Genomic DNA, 17,172 nt, shown 5'->3' with positions numbered 1-17,172 from the left:
ATTAACTAACAAAAATTATGTGAATAAACGTAGTAACAATACCTAAGAGTAGACAGATGAGGAGAGATGAAGCAATCATCTTAACAGGTTTCCTTATGCTGTTCAGTAATTGGTCCACCAAGCAGAGATAACTCAGAGATTGTCAAACACATTAGACTGCAGCTAACAATTATAATATACACAGGACTGGTCCGTCTCTGGCTTTGTGGTTTTGTCATTTCCTCTGTGTGCGTGTGACACGCCACTTCTGGCGTGTCTGTGATGGCTGAGGATGATGAGCGGCTAGTATTAGGAGAGGAAATCATGATGACGCAAAGGTGTTAGTTAAATAGTGACACCCTTTATGTTTATATTTATAAACTAGTTTCAGAGGCTTGCTTCTGAGTTGCTTCTCTCTTTTCTCTGCATGTTGCCATACCAAAAACACAACTTCTCTCTTCTCTCATACAGTATGTCAGATAGAGTGGGAGAGCAGAGCTGAAAGCTGATGACCCGAAGTGACTGTCTCAGTTCAGTCCAACTGCACACACGTAAGGGCCTCCAGCAGAGATGTGTAAAGTAGGGAGAGACTGAGTAGTATTAGAGTAGCTTTAAATGAATGTATAATACACAGCACACAGGAGAGGACTGGTCCGTCTTTGGCTTTGTGGTTTTGTCATTTCCTGTGTGTATGACTGGCACGCCACTCCAGACACTGGAACATGTCACGTGTGGGCTGAAGGTGAAGAAGGGCTAGTATAAGGATAGGAGATAATGATGACGCAATAGCCTTAGTATATTAATGACCCCCTAAATGTTTATATACTATATTATAAACTATAGTTTCAGAGTCTTGGTTTCTGACTTGCTTCTCTCTTTGCTCTGTATATTGTCATAGCAAAAATCTATAAGGAAAAAAAATAGCTGCCCCAGTTCAGTCCAACTGCAGGCACGTTGGAGGCTTTGGCAATGGTGTGTAATATATTATTGGAATAATTTTGAATAAATTATTTATTAGAATTGTGCTACAAACATACTTTATATTTTCCTTTTACCTTAAAGTGGCTATGCCAGGTCAAGAGTTATGATCTAATGTATTTGGAACAATTTCAGAGGCTTGGTTTTGGATGTGTTGTTGTAAAAAAAAAAAAGTAAACCTCACCATCACCCACAGGTTCCTTGTTCTCTCACGTCAATGGTCCAGGGTTAAAGCAGAGCAGACGCGGCTAGACAGAGTGGGCGAAACAGAGCGCTTATAGCAGAGAGGGTTTATAAAGCGAGACGATTCATATGAGGGTGAATTCTGGTTTCATTGTGACGTAGGGTTCGCAACTGCCACGCCCCTTTAGGAGGCGGAAGTGGTGCCATTTCATTTCATTGAAAAACCCCTTTATGATTCATCTTAGTAACTATACACTGTACAATCTTTGCTTATAGTGGTGTGAGCTGTTGAAGCCAGATGCGATAGAAGCGAGGCGTGCAATTTGATTGGTTGTTGAAGTTAATATTTTGCTAGAATCTACATTTTTGATCTGAAGTGATAATATTTTATTTTAAAATCAATTAGAGTGAATGATTGCATCACAAACTGAACATTCCCAGCATCTGGTTTTTTTTTTTTCATTATTATTATTTACGAATTTTAGTAACAGGGGTGTAGTTGGCACATTAAAGAAAGGATGTTTATCATGCAGAATCCTATTAATACACACACACACACACACACTCTTTGCGGTTCAGCTACATCCTCTGTACGTATGACAGCATCAGAGTTCTAGAGAAACATAGAGGAACGTGTGGTCAATGAGCAAGCGACGCTATCAACAGGCTTAAATAAAGCCGGGCTGCCCACTGCGTCATGGGGACTGGACTTTACTGCATCATTATTGTTATTGAGAGTTTGTTTGTCGCAAAGATGCATTTATTCAGCCGAAGCTGACTACAGAGACCAAATGTAGGGATGGTCCATCTGAGTGGCCCGGGGTTCAGTGCCTTCAGTTCTCAGGGGCAGGACGATCCCATGAACCCACGACTTTCTGGCTTCTGCGTGTTTCTTAACCATTACGCCATCTCCACCCCATATTAGTCATTATTTCATATCAGTAGCTATAGTATTATGTCGATAATAATTTGCTATTAGCAGTATATTCAACCATGACAATTTGATATTTTGCAGATATTTCATTCCGTGTAACAGAGACCTGCAAGAGCAGGTTCAGGAGCCCAACCCAGGCCCACTCTACGACTGCTTCACCACAGCTGTATCTGATACACTGCAGCCTGTGATATACTATCACAGTGGCCGTCAGGAACTAAGCACTACTGATACTAAAGAAGATTTTAGTTTTTGGTTCCACCCACAAGTGCTTCTTATTAAGGTAATGTTTGATATGTAAAGTCTTTCCTAAAGCCCCTGCGTGCTGTATGGTGACACAGACTGCCCTCTGCTGGTCAAATATTTCCATAACATTGAAGTGGAAGCCTCTAACATGTTAAGTACATGTCAAGTGGTCTCATGTCAATGGCCAATCTACTGTACAGCCTGGGGGGAATTTACTTTATCAACCTTCATTTTCTTGGAAAAAAACAAAACAAAACAGAACAAGGCAAAACCGTATGTTCAATGTAAAATATATTCAAATTGGCCAAACATGGTACCTGGATGTCCTTATATGGGCAAATATGGTACCTGGATGTCCTTATTTGAGCAAATACGGTACCAGGATGTCTTTGTATGGGCAAACATGGTTAAACTTGTGAAAGAAAATCCTGCACACTGTCCACTACGCATGCATATTTATTTACAACGTGTCGGTCATAGACCTTCATCAGGTGAATATGGGCAAACATGATAGATAGATAGATGTTAGATACTTTATTGATCCCCAAGGGGAAATTCAAAACATGGTACCTGGATGTCCTTATATGGGCAAACATAGTATCTGGATGTCTTTAAATGGGCAAACATGGTACACTTTTAGGTACCTGTGTGTGTGTGTGTGTGTGTGTGTGTGTGTGTGTGTGTGTGTGTCGGGGCGTGTGTACATGTGTATGCCTGCCTGTCTGAAAGTATGAAATTCCACAAAACTTGGCATACTCCTAGAGGATGTCAGGATAATTATACACATAAAATAACATCTCATCTGAAGATAGATAGAAAGAAAGATGCGGGCTGTTGAGACCAACATACCATAAATAGCGCGCGGGTGGTGTTGGCCCCTGGGGACAAAACTGAATTTTTTCGTAAAAAAAGTCTACTGGGGCTACATGCCCACCAATTTTCCATGAGCCCCGGTGTTGCGGTGTCCCACAAATCGTTGACCAAAAATTATGTGGCCACTACGCTAGCTACGCTAGCGACGGTCATAATTAATACAGTAAAGAAGAGTGCTTCCTGCTAGACAAATGTCGAGATCTGTTTGGACACTGTGGGCCATTTTTTTAAGGGTTTAAATTGGCTACAGCCCACATTCCCACGTACGTGGACCTCCAACCTGGGATGAGCCGGCCAGAGCAAAGAGAGCACAAGCTACTGTATGGCAATGTTAAAATTAGCTTTTTATTCAAATAAACAAATCAATGTGTGCACATTTAGAAAGAAGATATACTGTACCAAAACAATCACAGCATAATATTGTAACAATCGCTTCCATCGAGTTCTACTTCTCTTCGCATCTATTGTCAACATTGCGCATTACAGTAACAAAAAGAGTTTGATAAACATCATGCTGAATTGTGTCCACCTGGAGACTTTGGTAGATGTGGGCCTGACCCTCTGGGGTAGCTGACACATTGGTGACCACGGCAGCGTCAGTCTGAAGAGTTTCCTTAATATGCTGAAAATTCTCTACCTGGAGACTTTGGTAAAGACTGTCCTGATCCAGATTGGCTTCGTGATTGGCAACAACACCTGCATTAACATAGTCTTGGTCTGAAAACAAAGTCAACACATATCATTTAATATAGACATTTCTAAATCATAAGAATTATATTATAACCCCCCACCACCACCACCACCACCACCACCACCAACTGTAAAGTGATTTGGTGCCTTGATAAAATACATTATAATTTCAAGATATTGTTGATAAATAAACGTGAAGTTATTTTTGCGGTAAATAGTTTGTGAAATATAGATATGGACAGTTACCACCTTTGTGTTGTGCGCCCTTCATGCTTCTCTGTGTGTGGAGAGTGAGCAGGACGAGCACAACAGAAACAGCAGCCACCAGAGCAATGATGATGAGCACCACCAGCAGGCTACCTGCACAGCAGCAGACATGCACACAGAGTCAGCGCAGCACAGCATGGAGACATCCTTATATAACGCAGTAGTGTATTGTATATACACCTACACAACACATACCAACGATCACATCACTACACATTTGTAAACAATGTACTGAATTGTATTTAACGAACACATGCCAGTGATGTAAACAATGTACCAATGTACCAATGATCAGATTCAGATTTCAGGAAAAAAAATTACAAACATCCCTGATATCTACACATTTGTAAACAATGTACTGAAGGGGGTTTACCTGCACTTTTGTCATGGCGTTCCTTCTGCTGGGTTGGTAGTAGATTGGAATATGTTGTTAGAGTTCCTATAGGTACCAATGATCAGATTCAGATTTCAGGGGGGAAAATGTACAGTATATACTGTATATATTACAAATATCACTATCTACACATGTGTAAACAATGTACTGAATTGTATTTAACAAACACATGCCAGTGATGTAAACAATGTGCTGAAGTGTATTCAACAAACACATACCAATGATTAGATTCAGATTTCAGGAAAAAATATTACAAACATCCCTGATATCTACACATTTGTAAACAATGTACTGAAGTGTTTTAAAGTGTATCTTAATGATGTCTCAAAATAGTATGGTCCAGTGCATAAATCATCATTATCTACTGTTAGCCGCAGCTTACATATTGATTTTGCAAAATTTCTTCAGCTATGAGGTTAATACACAGGGGCAGTTAATATGGTATTACTGTAATATGGTTTTGTTTCTTTTAAAGCAGAACTATGCACGTTTTTTTTCAGGTACGGTCAGAGTCATTGGAATGGTTATTTGACATATTTCAGGTTGAATGACGGCTGTCTCGCTTCCCCCTAGCGCCTCTGAGCGGTAAAACCACGCTTGTCAGTTTTGTGCCACCGGGACGGCACTTCCTAACAGAAAGTCTCCAGCTTGCGATCATGCTCACGAAAAGGCAGACTGACTGATTGAGGAGTTTTGTAAAATATACATACTAAAGCTGTAGGGGAAGCTCTGCAGAGAAATCTGCATGCATAAAACAAGCGAAAAGCTTAATCGAAACTAGTTTTCCTTGCATAAAACAATGTCCTGCCGCTTATACACCAACTGTAGTTGTATTAAGTAGGGTTCAGACCAAAGATTCCCAACGAGACGAGACAATCCGCGACGTTCTAAAACCTTGCGACTGCGATTCATCGTGTTTAATGCTCTGCGACGGCTTGCAACTACGTGCAACTTCTAATTCATACCGCTGCAACTCAGTCTCGTCACGTCAGGAATCTTTGGTGTTAATTGGGCTTTAGGTGACTGTTTAGTAGCACTATTGATATGCCACAATTAAACAAAATTAGTTCTAAAAGTAACACACTTTCAGTACATTAATTATATCAGGAAGACTACACCAGACATTCACCACGCCTTCCATTTGAGGAATGAACAAATAGTTTTGGAACACTGGTCTATTTTTTTTTAAATGTGCGCATGGCTATCTCATCTGGTGTAAACGGTTCCATCGATCATAGTGGAAGCTAATTATTGCATGATACGCTACACAAAGGGAATGTTTCAGTTATGCACCCTGTGTAGTGTTGACTAAGTAAACTGTAGTTCACTTCAGTGTACTGTACATCAGTTTTTTGTTTGTTTGTTTGTTTGTTTGTTTTTGAATTACCTGCACTTTTGTCATGGAATTCTGTCTGCTGGGTTGGTAGTAGATTGTAATATGGTGTTAGAGTTCCTACAGGTTCCAAAGCTGATGCTGTTGATGCTCCTTCAGTTGGTGATGGTGATGGTTGTTGCTTGCTGCTAGTTGTTGATGGAACTGTGCCAAGTAGACCAGGTACTGCAAGGCCATGCAAAAAATATCATTACAGGTTAACTTCCACTCCACACTTGCATTGGCTAGTGTGACACAGTTTCATTTTGATTACTGGATTTAAGAGGAATTTTCCAAAGAAACGTATCTTATTTTCCGGACTATAAGTCACACTTTTTTTCATTGGCTTGCCCTGCGACTTATAGTCAGGTGCGACTTATTTATGAAACATGTTTTTGAATAATTCCGAAATGAAAGAGGAGTAAACATTACCGTCTACAGCCGCGCTCTAGACTTGTGATAAACAGAGCCGTTATAGGCCCAACTGTAGGCCTACCCCTGAAAAATGTAACTCGATAGGCCAAAGAATATCCGTTTGTGTTCTTGGATGCTGTGAAATACATTACTATGATACGGCTCACTCACAACATGTAATTGTTTCATTTCAGACCTTCCCTGAAAATTTCATCGAAATCCATCCATTACTTTTTGAGTTATCTTGCGAACAAACAGACAGACAAAGAGACAAATAGACAGACATACAAACAAACAAACCCAGATGAAAACATAACCTCCTTGACGGAGGTAATAAATGCGACTTATAGTCCAGTGCGACTTATATACAGCATTTTTTGACTGGTGCGACCTATAGTACGGAAAATACGGTACACATATGATACACATCCCTTCTGAAAAAAAAACCCTCCTAGAAACAAGCTTATGCTGGTATAGCTAATTTAGCTGCTATTTACTGGTTTCCTTCGAGCTCTTAGCAGGTAGCTGGTTGGGCCACCAAGTGGATGCTGAGTGACCACCTGAGGAAGCTGGTCATGCAGCCTGTCGTGTTGGATACAGCTGGTGTAAGATGGTCACGCTGGTTTGCTAGAATGACTAACTGGCAAGTTAAACCACCAATATAGACCAGCAACAAGTATGACAAGCAAAACCAGTCAAATCACCATCGTAAACTGGATAAACCATCTTAAGGTGTGATTTCACAAGAGATTTGCTGGTCTAGCTAGTCAACCATACAGTGGTTAAACAAGCTGGTCGATAAGCTGGTCAAACAGCAAACCACTTTAAGCTGGTCAGGCTGTTTTTTTTTTTTTTTGTTTTGTTTTTTCCAGCAGGGATAGTACTACTTCCAAATTGTACCTAACACAATTCAAACTGGTTATATTTTAAAAATAAAGATATACTGTAACTGTCAGAATTACAAAAAGTAGGCTAGACTCCCCAAGGTTAAATCTCTTCTTAATCTTCTTCTCTTAAATCTGAAATTCTATATATTTACCTGTAATGTCAAGTTTTACACCAGGGTAGATGTTGGTGTATTTTGGAAATGTCAATCCACACCAATAAGTTCCAGCATCACTTCTGGCTAAGTTCCTGATGGTGACCTTGAAGTATTCATTCTGCCCTCCACAAGTAAGAGAGTACTTATTGTTGTCATTCAGGTTCAACTTAATGCACTTCGAACTGTCGTCACCCTTGCAGAGAAACTTGTCACTGCTACCAGGATCCTGTATTCGGCAGGTGATGTCGACACTGTCGCCAACAGCATGAGTCAAAATCAGGTTTTCACCTGAAGAGGGAGCTAAAGGTCAAACACAAAGGAGCACCAAAACATTAAAAGACCATCAGGATCTAGCCTGGATTTTCCCATCCTGCCTTGCGCAGTGATTTCATTCACGCTGCTAAAGCAGTCTGGAAACTAATACCCAAATTTTCACCTGATGTTGGCGACCAATCACAGAACAGGGGAGAAAGCAAAACCATGATGAGCTATGCACAGAGGCATTTGATAGACATCCGTGGTGCCCAATGAACGGATCTGGGCATTTTTTTTCAAATACGAGAAAATGAACGTCTGGTTGCCAGACCACCTCTCATTTGAGAAGTGGTAGGCGCTAGCCAGGCTAATTAGGACCAGTAAACATTAACACATTTCAGAAAATTAGAGATTAATTTACATTCATTCATTCAGCAGACACTTTCCATTCAAAGTGAGTAACATGACGATGGAAGCCGGGAATTGAACCCACCACTCCTAAGGCCACTTGCAGTTTCTTAACCACTACGCTATTAAGCAACACTGTTACATACTGTACCTTATGAGCAAAGGACAACACTTACCACTGACAGTTGCTAAAACATAACAGTTACTGATGACCGTAGTGGCCAAAAAAACAACACTTACTGATGATAAAGAGGACACTTAATGCTGACCGTAATGGTTAAAAGACAACACTTACTGCTGACAGTGAGGACAACAATTACTACTGATGGTAAAGACAACACTTAACGCTGACCATAATGGCTACAAGACTACAATTCGTACAGATTGTGGGGTTCATACCTGACAAAAAGTAGAGGAAGATAATGGCAATCATCCCATCCATTTCTGTTTGTTTCACAGGACCCATGGACTTACCCAGCCACTCATCCACCCAGCTCAGGGCTGTTAGGAGACTGCAATAGACTATGATCACAGGGACTAGGACAGAGGTCAGTGTGCATCAGTTAGTGTGCCTCTCACTGCGATTTTGCAATTTCCTCAGCGGTAAAGTCTGATCAGTATGGCAGAGACAAAGGTGTCAGGGAAGGAAGGTGCCTATAGATTACTCAACGGTGTTATGATAACAACAAACTGTTTGTGTGATTGGCATACATGTTTTAAAAAAATACCCATGCCCGTTTTTTTTTTTTTTTTTTTTTTTAACTTGCTGAGTTTAGCAGTAAAGCAATCAATGTCCTGTCCGTCATGGTGTCTGCCTCAGTGCTCATGCCATTTCCTCTGACCATTTGTGGTCATGACAACTCAGGACATGTAGGAGGGAAGCAGCATGCAATGGTCCGTATCTTTACCTTCGCCAAGGAGGTTATGTTGTTGTCGGGGTTTGTTTGTTTGTTTGTCTGTCTGTTTGTTCACAAGATAACTCAAAAATGTATGGATGGATTTCGATGACATTTTCAGAGAAGCTCTGAAATGACCCAAGGAAGAAATTATTACATTTTGGGAGTGATCCGGCATCAGTGTGTCCGTAAAAAAAACTGTATGTGAATTAGAATGACCTAAACATTGAAGGTATGATGTAAAAGAGCCTGGACAAGGAAAAGCCATTGGGCTTGAAACTTCACATAAATAAATAAAAACTGAGATTGGTGCTCCCTGGCATGTGGATCATCTCTTATCTACATTAGTATGATATGAAACACTCTTCTAATACACTTCTAATAATTGACATGACAGAAGGAATTTGTGTTGCTGTGAAGTCTCTAGCTGATCGCACGAGTAAAAGAAAGAATACTCCACTCAAATTTGAGTGTCAATGGTCAGCACACAAATAGATAAAAAAAAAAATGATGAAAACAACTGCACAATAAAAGTAGTTGAGTTTGATATTATGGGCTTTGAGTTTAATGGTTATTGGTTGAAATAACCCTCTGTGACTCTTAGTGGAATGTGTTCTCTTCTTTTTTTTGTTGCAATTTTGCAGATTTGTTTTTATTTTAAAAAGGCAAAATAATAATTTGAACGTCTGTGTGCTCCAGTGAAGTCCTTTTCCACATTCAGTGTTAGCGTCCTTCACTGTATGTTTTCCACAGCCCACCACTATGCACAGTACGAGGGCCACAGTTACTTCCTGTACACCTTGTCAGATAGAGAATAGAGATTTATTTTAGCTAAAATGTCAATATTGAGGCTATACACAAATGAATAAGGGGCTCAATCTTTTTTGTCTCCATTTTGAGAGAGAAGAGTACCCCCGGCCCCAACTAACATTTTTTCTCAAGCTCAGTTGATTGGTGCTCACTTGTTCAGCACATTGTTCCAATATGTGAGGAGTGGTTTGAGTTTTTTGATTGGCTGTTTTGCCGGTTACCAACAACATAAATGAGGTCATTCCATTGTATGACCAATGGGGTGGGAAACGTACAGTATTTCAACGTAGCAGCAAAAGAGCGAAATCTGTACTTTTTGCATCGATGTCTGACGACTGTGTGGGGGTGGGTAGCTAAACGGCTGATGCAGGTTCTATTAATACTTGAACACATCCACACCCTTTTCAGGCAGTGCTACATCTCTCTTCAGGCACACCACAGTTTCACTTCCACAAATGGTAAAGTGTGGTGAAGGAACTAGGGGGTGGAGGGGTCGGAAGAGATGAGAAAGATAACAACACCTCTTTCTCGTTTCTGGTGGATAGTCGTCACAAGGTCATATAATTTTCAGATGCAAATGAGGTTTTTGGCAAAACGCTTTTAGCTAAATGCAAATTTGCAGCAGTGTTATGTGCAGAATAGGTGTGTCATCAGAACTTCACAGGAAGTGTGTAGGCAAATCACTGGCAAACACTTTTGCTACTAGTGGCAAACTTTTCATTGCTTGAAGTTTGCCTCTGGTAGCTAACATTGACAAACTTCAGGCAACACTTTTTAAGTGAACTCATTTGTTTCCCACAAAAACCCCACAAGCTTGCTGCAAATCTGTCTGCAAACTTTTTTTTTTTTTTGCAAGAATACTCCTGTCCTTGTCCTTGTTTTCAAGGGCTACCGAATAAAATGATCTCACTCATGTGTTCTGTACTGGCTGGCATGTTCTAATTCAATAATTTATTAATGATTTATTTGTTTTGATGACAGCCTTGATTTCTTGAATTTCCCCTGGGGATCAATAAGGCACTGTATATACTGTATTTATCTATCTATCTACTGTGTCTATCTATCTATCTTGAAGATTGGTTACTTGTGACAAATGTATGGATTTATTCATTTGTTTATTTGCTTTTACAGGGATAAAACACACAATAAAACATTAAACCTCAATACAAAATCAACCCAAAATACCAACACTTCACACAAATACAGTAATTGAGACAAATTGATTACAAAATTATTTTCGACAATCAGAGGGGTGTTGCTTAAGAGTCGCTGTAATACTTGCCGTCATCATGTACTGTAATTATTATAATTTTACTTAGAAAAATGATCTAATATATTTACACTATTAGAACTAAATTACGTCTAAGCATGAGAGGGGCAGTTGACAGTTGCGTAATCACAGGAGAGTTCATCTGTGTTGAGTGTGACAGATGCGTCGTTGGAGGACAGACTCTTCCTGAACGTGACCGAGGCATAGCCATAGCCCTCAGAGTGGTTCGCAGGCGACTGCACAGTTGAGTATGTGGGGTCATCTACGGGGCTTATGGGTAATTGGACAGTTGAGTAATGAACGTCAGTGCAGGGGTCTGTGGGCGGTTGAGTCACAGCGTGTGCAGCGCCGTGTCCAGACGCTGAGATGCTGGAGTCCTTGATCTCTTCATAATCACAGTCTGCCCTCTGATGAAGGGAGGAAATGAGACAACATGGGGTGCCTCTCAACATGCTTCCTCGATCCTCGATGCTCGATCCCCGAGGGGCGTTCCCACTGATCTATAACTAACACTGGATAGACTATCCCATTGTTTCCCCCCCCCCCCCCCCATCATTCTTTATGTAGATCAGTGAGGATCGAGGCCCGAGGAGCGAGGGAGGACGTATAAACGCTGCATGAGAGGCACCAATTGTGACAGACAGAGGTACTTATTACTAAACTTTCTGGAGATGTTGATGATATTACAAGCTATAACCTTTGAACAAATTTAACTTATTTTAAGATAAAGGTATTTTCCTACTCAGTATTTTCAGTAACTATAGTGTATACACAAAATGTAGAGCTTCATTCATTAGCTCAAATCCCACTTAGTATGGATTCACACATTCAGTTGCAGTTTCATGGGTTTCATATCAGTCTGAATCAGCATACCAAGTTTCAAAAACATCAATAAGCACCTGTAACACTCACGTTGTATGTGGACAAATAAATTGGAACTGATTTGCTCTACACACTTTTGTCCGCTGCCTTCAAATGGATATTGTGATCTTCGGTACATTAAGAGGACAAACTTTGATTTTTGCTACCCCAAAGCTAACTGACAATTCAACTTGTCAGACAGTAGTTATTTAGCTCCAATTGACTCCCAGATCTCCTTACAGTATATGTGCAATGATGGCAGCTTTGGTTCCTTTTTGTAGGCAATTGATTGTACCAAAATATTATAACCATCCCAGGTAGACTTGCCATAAGCCATGAGACTGTGAAGCATTGTATTGTGCAGTATGCTAGAAATAGATACTTTATTTAAAGGTCATAAATAGATGTATATGATACAAATGTTTAAATGAAAACCAATGATATAATACAAACAATGCCAAAGGTGTCTTGATTTGAACATAAGTAAGCATGATGTTTCAGTATGATACATCAGGGTGAATAATATATTAGTTTTTAAACGATGTAAAGCATTAGGAATAGATATTCTCTTTTAAAGACAAAGGTAGAGTATTGTTAGACAAGTAACATTAGTTTGCTTACTGTTGTGTTGTTGTCTTGAGTGTTGGTTAGGATTGAGGTTGATTCTGATGACAAAAATCCAAACAACACACACACACACACACACACACACAAAGGGAGAGAGACACATACACAAACACAAGAGAGAGAGAGAGAGAGAGAATCGTTAAACTTTCCTCTGAAAAACACCTCTTCTAGGTAATCTGCAACAATTTCTTTCCAAGGACCAACACATTACAATAAAACAATCCCTTGTAAAATGCAAACATGTTTAAGTACTTTAGTGACATTGAGCTGCACAGAGGATTACATTCCATATTGTGTACAGCAGGGAGAGCATTAACTGTATGGTTACACAGTAATGTAAACAAAATGTTGTCTGGCCCATCTTACTTCACACAAACCCATCCATTTTAAAATGGCTGGTCTCTCCACTGAGTTTTTAGAGAACAGAAAGAATTAGAGAGAAAGAGGAAGAGTGAGAGAGGTGATATAGTGAGAATGATAGGAGGGGTGAAAATACTGTTTGTCTACTGACCTTTACCCCGCCGGCTCTTTCTGCACTTGACAAACGTGAAGAGAACGATTCCAATCAAGATCAACATTATGATTACGGAGATGGGCAGAACCACTGGAGAACCTGAGGAACACATACACAGTGCACAGGAACACATTGAGATCTCAGAGAACATTATATACTGTAACTACTACCTCTAAAGGTCCCATAGAATGGTTTAACAGTAAAAAGTATTTTATCTTTCTTTAATGTCTATTATTTTCACTGACGCTAGCATAGAATGTCTGTAACTTTGATTTGTCAAAAAAAAAAATGTTGTTAGGCAAGACCAAAGCGGAGTAGAAGAAATATATTCCCTCCATATGAATGGTTGCCATGCAACAACGAGACACAGCCACTCTACTATACTACTGTATAGAACGAAATGCGGTCAAGGTATGTGTTTATTGTGAAATTTACAATGGCTTGGAACGCGATTCAGTCAATCATAACCAAGGACCGGAACTATCTGTTTTAGAATGTCCATTTAACGTCATTATAGCTACACCACCACAGTTTTGAATTGTATGTCCCCTTAAAGGCAAAATAGACAGATTAAAAGACCTACTGCAGGTCCCGTCTCACACAACAAATAGTATAATAGTCATCTGCTTACCATGAGTTTGACCGGCTGGTATAGATGAGGTTTTCACCTGTACAGTCACTTCCTCAGAGGAGGACAAAAAGATCCAACCATCTTAAGACACATGGACACATATACAGTAGTTAAGGACAAAGGCTTACATGTTTGTCAGTAAAGATGGGAAGCTGAAAATAGCAATTGTGTTTTATATAAACCTGCACTGAGTTCTGAGCTAACCTCCGAGGCAGCACCTTCTCAAACAAAACGATTCTTACCTTCAACCCTTAGTGAGATCTTGGTGATGAACATCTTGTAGCGTCCTACATCCCTGTTGACCTCCACTCCACACCAGTACTGTCCACCGTCAAGATGGCTGACATTTCTGAAGGACACAACAACCACCTTGCTCTCCTTGTTGTCATGGAGAGAGTACTGATCCATCTTTATCTTCTCCCCGCTTTCTTGGCTCGTAAATTTGTATCTACATGCAACATTATTATCTCTTTCCTTGCAGAAGAACTTAGGACTGGCTGTGTGCTGATCTGGATACCTGCAGCTGATGTTAAGTTGTTTTTCAGCAACGGCTTTTATCTCCATATGCCTCTCACAACAGGAGCCTGTACATAAAACAATTACAGTCATTATTCAAGCAAACTCATAAAAACCGCAAACTATTCCACCATCACCTGACACATTCAAATACTGAGCTTTAACTCACCTTCTTCTACGCGCAGACGTACATCCATGTGCTCGTCATCGTCAACACTAACCGGTCTATTTTTACTGAGAGGCATGTCCACTGCACACCGGTATGTCCCAATATCATCATTGGTCAGCTCTCTGATTTTCACGAAAGAGAAGTTTCCAGAGGAGTTATAAAACAGAGAGAAGCGGTCCGATGTATTCCATTTGTCATTGACATCAGTTGTTATCTTGTCTTCATATCCAGGTCCAATAGAGTTCACCTTGCGGAGGAATTTCTTGCTGTTCGCGTAGTTACGTAAGAAGCTACAGTTCAACATCACTGCACCTCCCACATACCCTGTCATTTCAATGGATGGCGGGCCACCTTGTGGTAGAATGTGGCAGTGTTATTTCTATTTTGCAATAAAGCCTCTCGGCTGAAAATAACTCTGCTTGTAAAGCAGGCTAATATTCATACAGCCATACAGACACATTCACAATACGCAAAATTACACTGACATTAAAGAGTTGCGAAGGGCATGTCCTATGTCCCCCTGCTAAAATCAAAAACACACACACACACACACACACACACACACACACACACACACACACACACACACACACACACACAAACAAACACACACACCTGTAAATAAATGAGACTTACTATGTACATCCAGCTGTACTGTCTTGAACTTGTCAACACTGACTTTAGAGTTGGCAGCGAATGGTTCATCCACAGCACACCAGTATGTCCCAGAATCTTCTACGGTGAGGCTGGTGATGTTGACCATGAGGAATCCTCCAGTGGTGTTGTCATAGAGAGAGAACCTGTCGCTGCTCTCCCATTGGTCCTTTCCGTCTGTTACTATTCTATCTTCACACCCTACAGCTGTGTTCTTACACAGATACTTGCTCTTGTTTCTGCCCGTATCGTCGTACTTGCATTTAATGGTGATGTCATGTCCAATATATCCAGACACTTTGTGGACCGTTTCATTTTCTGCTGCCACAACAACATCAGAAAAAAATTACACGCAAACGTCAATTAAGAGATCTAGAGGTTGGCGCACATTGTGATGTTTTACGAAAAAAAAAACACCCACTGTTCAAAAAGCCACTATAGGTTGAATATTTTCATTCACAAATACAACAACAGAGTAATAACTGTCACCTTTGTTCACTTTCACATTGACTTCTGTGTAGTCATTAAGGAACATATTTTTCACTGCACACCAGTACTTCCCCGCTTCACTCTTTGTCAGGTCTCTCATGATCACCTTTAGGAATCCGTCATCCGTATTGTCATACAGAGAGAATTTGCCCTTACTCTGCCACCCTTTACTAGCCTTTGATTCTATCTGTGTGCCACAGAAGCTCATGAAATTGGCGCGATCTTTGCAGAAGTATTTGTCTTTGCCTTTGCCTTTGTGTGTTTTGTCATATTTACACTTGATGATGATGGAATCTCCTGCATATCCTTCTGCAGAGAAAGCTGAACCGCCACCTGCCAAGAAAGAACTATGTATGAGACTGAGATCCACATACTATACAAGCCTGGCGTAATACAGTATGTACCAGAGACTAAAGCTGGTGGCACACCTTTCTTGGTTGATGACATAACCACTTACGGTAGGCCTATGTCTAGTACTGTAGATCATGTAGCATAATTCAGACTAGTTTACCCTGCAAAATCCAAATATGCATCATATTAATCAGTTACTATAAGTACAGCATGTACCAGCTGTTTTTTTTTCTGCTCCGCAGATTTTGAAAACAAATTAATCAATTCCTCTTTTTTACCCTTCAGAGAAAGTTGGAGGCTGCGACATACAGTGGGATGCACAAAAGTCAATAATTACAGTCTGTGTTAGCTTTGACTGTTACCTTCTGCCAGGACGAGGAGTAGGAGAAGGAGGTCAGTCTTTGTCTTCATTGTTGTGCACTGAGATGTATTCCGGTAAGAGCAGCTGATATCTATTCTCACTCTTCCTCCCTGGTGGATTACTGTGTTATCAGGCACATCTGTGGTTTAGTTAAGCGGTTCACGTTCAGCTCTGCAGCTGTTGAAAACATGAAAGTCATTTCCTCTTTCACACTTGAAGAGAAAGTTGGTGGTTTCAAATTTTACACTTGTCAAAGTTGAATATGAAATACATATATTAAGGATAGTATACTGGAAATATATTGCACGTCATATTTCAGAAAGATAGATAGATAGATAGATAGATAGATGGATAGATAGATAGATACTTTATTGATCCCCCAGGGGAAATTCAAGGTCCCAAAGTAAACATAGTAATATACTGTAGAAATTATAGCTGCAGTGCAAGGATAGGTTTGAAGTACAAGGGTGATTCCGTGTCAAATCAGGACACTTTCGGACCTCATCGGAACGGATTTTAACGAAACTTGGTATGCTGATGTAGTTATATGAACGACCCTCGGAAATGAATTTGCACGTTTTTTGCATCAATGTTAAGGGAGATTCAGACTAAGAAAGTTTGCATAAATTGGGGTGGGGACTATACATTTGACTTATTGTATCTCCTTTACTGTAGGTCACACAGAAATGGTTCTTATGTCATTTGAAAGCTCTTTTCCAGCTCTATATTTTATTAAAAAAGCATACAATACCCAAAATGAAAGGTAGCCAAGTTATCAGAGATTATGTTATTAAAAATTGAATAGCAAAAAAAGCTATATTTTAAATGTCTTCATTTTTTCCCTAAAGCTAGCCTATAATGTCATTGACATCATCTGAAAATGTGGTTTGTGGTTTTTGAGGCATTGCAGAGATATTGTGACCTATAAGGTGGCATCACATAGGTTACAGTCACTAATGGGCCACTTTGACATGAAACTGTCTTGAAA

The 17,172-nt window shown here is 40.1% G+C and overlaps 1 protein-coding gene across 1 annotated transcript; it reads right to left on the bottom strand.

Annotated features, from left to right (window-relative positions):
* Positions 1–10,843: 10,843 nt before the first annotated feature.
* LOC134077244 (polymeric immunoglobulin receptor-like) lies at positions 10,844–16,234 on the bottom strand. The gene is made up of 9 exons (XM_062532740.1): positions 16,186–16,234; positions 15,473–15,805; positions 14,966–15,304; positions 14,330–14,680; positions 13,887–14,228; positions 13,645–13,725; positions 13,011–13,112; positions 12,494–12,537; positions 10,844–11,418 (listed from the first exon to the last, which is right to left on the bottom strand). Exons 1-9 carry the CDS (start codon positions 16,232–16,234, stop codon positions 11,104–11,106), a joined length of 1,956 nt encoding a protein of 651 aa, XP_062388724.1. The 3' UTR covers positions 10,844–11,103.
* Between the last annotated feature and the right edge of the window lie 938 nt (positions 16,235–17,172).

Source organism: Sardina pilchardus, chromosome 1 (assembly GCF_963854185.1).
Source record: "Sardina pilchardus chromosome 1, fSarPil1.1, whole genome shotgun sequence".
NCBI lineage: Eukaryota > Metazoa > Chordata > Actinopteri > Clupeiformes > Clupeidae > Sardina > Sardina pilchardus.
This window is presented reverse-complemented; position numbering and strand designations above follow the sequence as displayed.